The 1,201-nt window shown below is 39.4% G+C and overlaps 1 protein-coding gene across 1 annotated transcript in view; it reads right to left on the bottom strand.

The window, feature by feature from the left end:
• Positions 1 to 226: 226 nt before the first annotated feature.
• Positions 227 to 1,201, bottom strand: part of zgc:56231 (kinesin-like protein KIF20A) — a gene marked incomplete at its 5' end in the record, with an annotated part of 15,354 nt that continues 14,379 nt past the window's right edge. Inside the window, 1 exon segment of the mRNA XM_014028665.1 lies at positions 227 to 534. Coding sequence (XP_013884119.1) covers positions 328 to 534 — 207 coding nt within the window.

Below are 1,201 nucleotides of genomic sequence, written 5' to 3'. Positions count from 1 at the left end.
TCAGCTGTGGAATAAAAAGAGCTGCTAAAAGTATAAACAACTGTGTTAAATCATTTTCATTTATTCAGAAGCCGCAGCGCAGCGCTGCGCACCGTTGCTGTGATGGCCCTCCCCAGACTTGGAACCACCAAGACGAGAATCAAGACTACTTATAAAAAGACAAATGGGTGAGTCTGAAGCAGCAGAGGTATTTTAAAAAAATGAAAGGATGGTGTGGAACTATAAAAAAATTTGAAACCAATTTTATTGACATAAAAACATTTAAAAACAACAACAATTTTAAAAAAAGTGGGTGTTAAAATCTGAAGCGCAGCTGCCTTGGAATTTTTAGTCATTTGGTTTCTTGGACGTTTTCCTTCGGGTCATCCGAACTTTTTGAGGTGTCGCCACAGCCTCCTTGATGTTTGCGAGTAGACCCCGCTTGGCTTTCACAGGAGGAGACTTCTGGGAGATCTCGGCAAGTTGATCCTTCAACAGAGCAATCTCCTGGTCCTTCTCAACATTCTGCTGCAGGACATCCTGCATAGACTGTGACTGCAAGTGGAAAAAGGGGATTAAAAAAAGTTCAACATTTTCCATTAAATAGTTCAACATTTGAAAGCGTTGCTCAGCTGAGGGGAAAATAAGTTTTTGAAAATCCAAGCAAAAACATAAAGACACCTTTGCTGAAAAAGCCTCAGCTTACAAACATCTCCGGAGGGGATTGGGCCGACTCTTTTCAAAAAGTTATAAATCCTTTAGGTTTCTTGGCTAATGTTTGGCAACTTGATTAACATGCTTCTTCGGCCTCTTATTGGCTTGGCGGTGACATMCAATGCAGTGAAATTGGTCAGCTAGGAATTGTTTGTTTGGGTTCAAATTCAAAAGCTCTCTTCAAAAATAGCTGGTCACATGGATATTAAAAGAATTCATTCAATGTTGCAGGTGCTGAGATTTCAGTCCAGTGTGGCACGTTACCAACTGTGGTCCCAGCTGACTTCAGGCAGCTCCTCCTGTGAAATTTGTTAGCGGATACTGAACCTCATGAGGAAGCCTTATTTACATTGCCATGGTTAAGAAAAAAAATCCTCTTCTGAYTTTGATTAGTAAACAACTTATATGCTTTGCTATGCATGACTTAACAGTAGGGAGGGGTAATATTTCAGTTTTATATGAAGAAATACTGAAAACGATTGTGGTTGTATATTTTTAAAAATTTGTT

This window comes from Austrofundulus limnaeus, unplaced genomic scaffold (assembly GCF_001266775.1).
Source record: "Austrofundulus limnaeus strain Quisiro unplaced genomic scaffold, Austrofundulus_limnaeus-1.0 Scaffold794, whole genome shotgun sequence".
Lineage (NCBI taxonomy): Eukaryota > Metazoa > Chordata > Actinopteri > Cyprinodontiformes > Rivulidae > Austrofundulus > Austrofundulus limnaeus.
The sequence above is the reverse complement of the archived record's forward strand: the minus strand, read 5'-3'. Positions and strand labels throughout refer to the sequence as shown.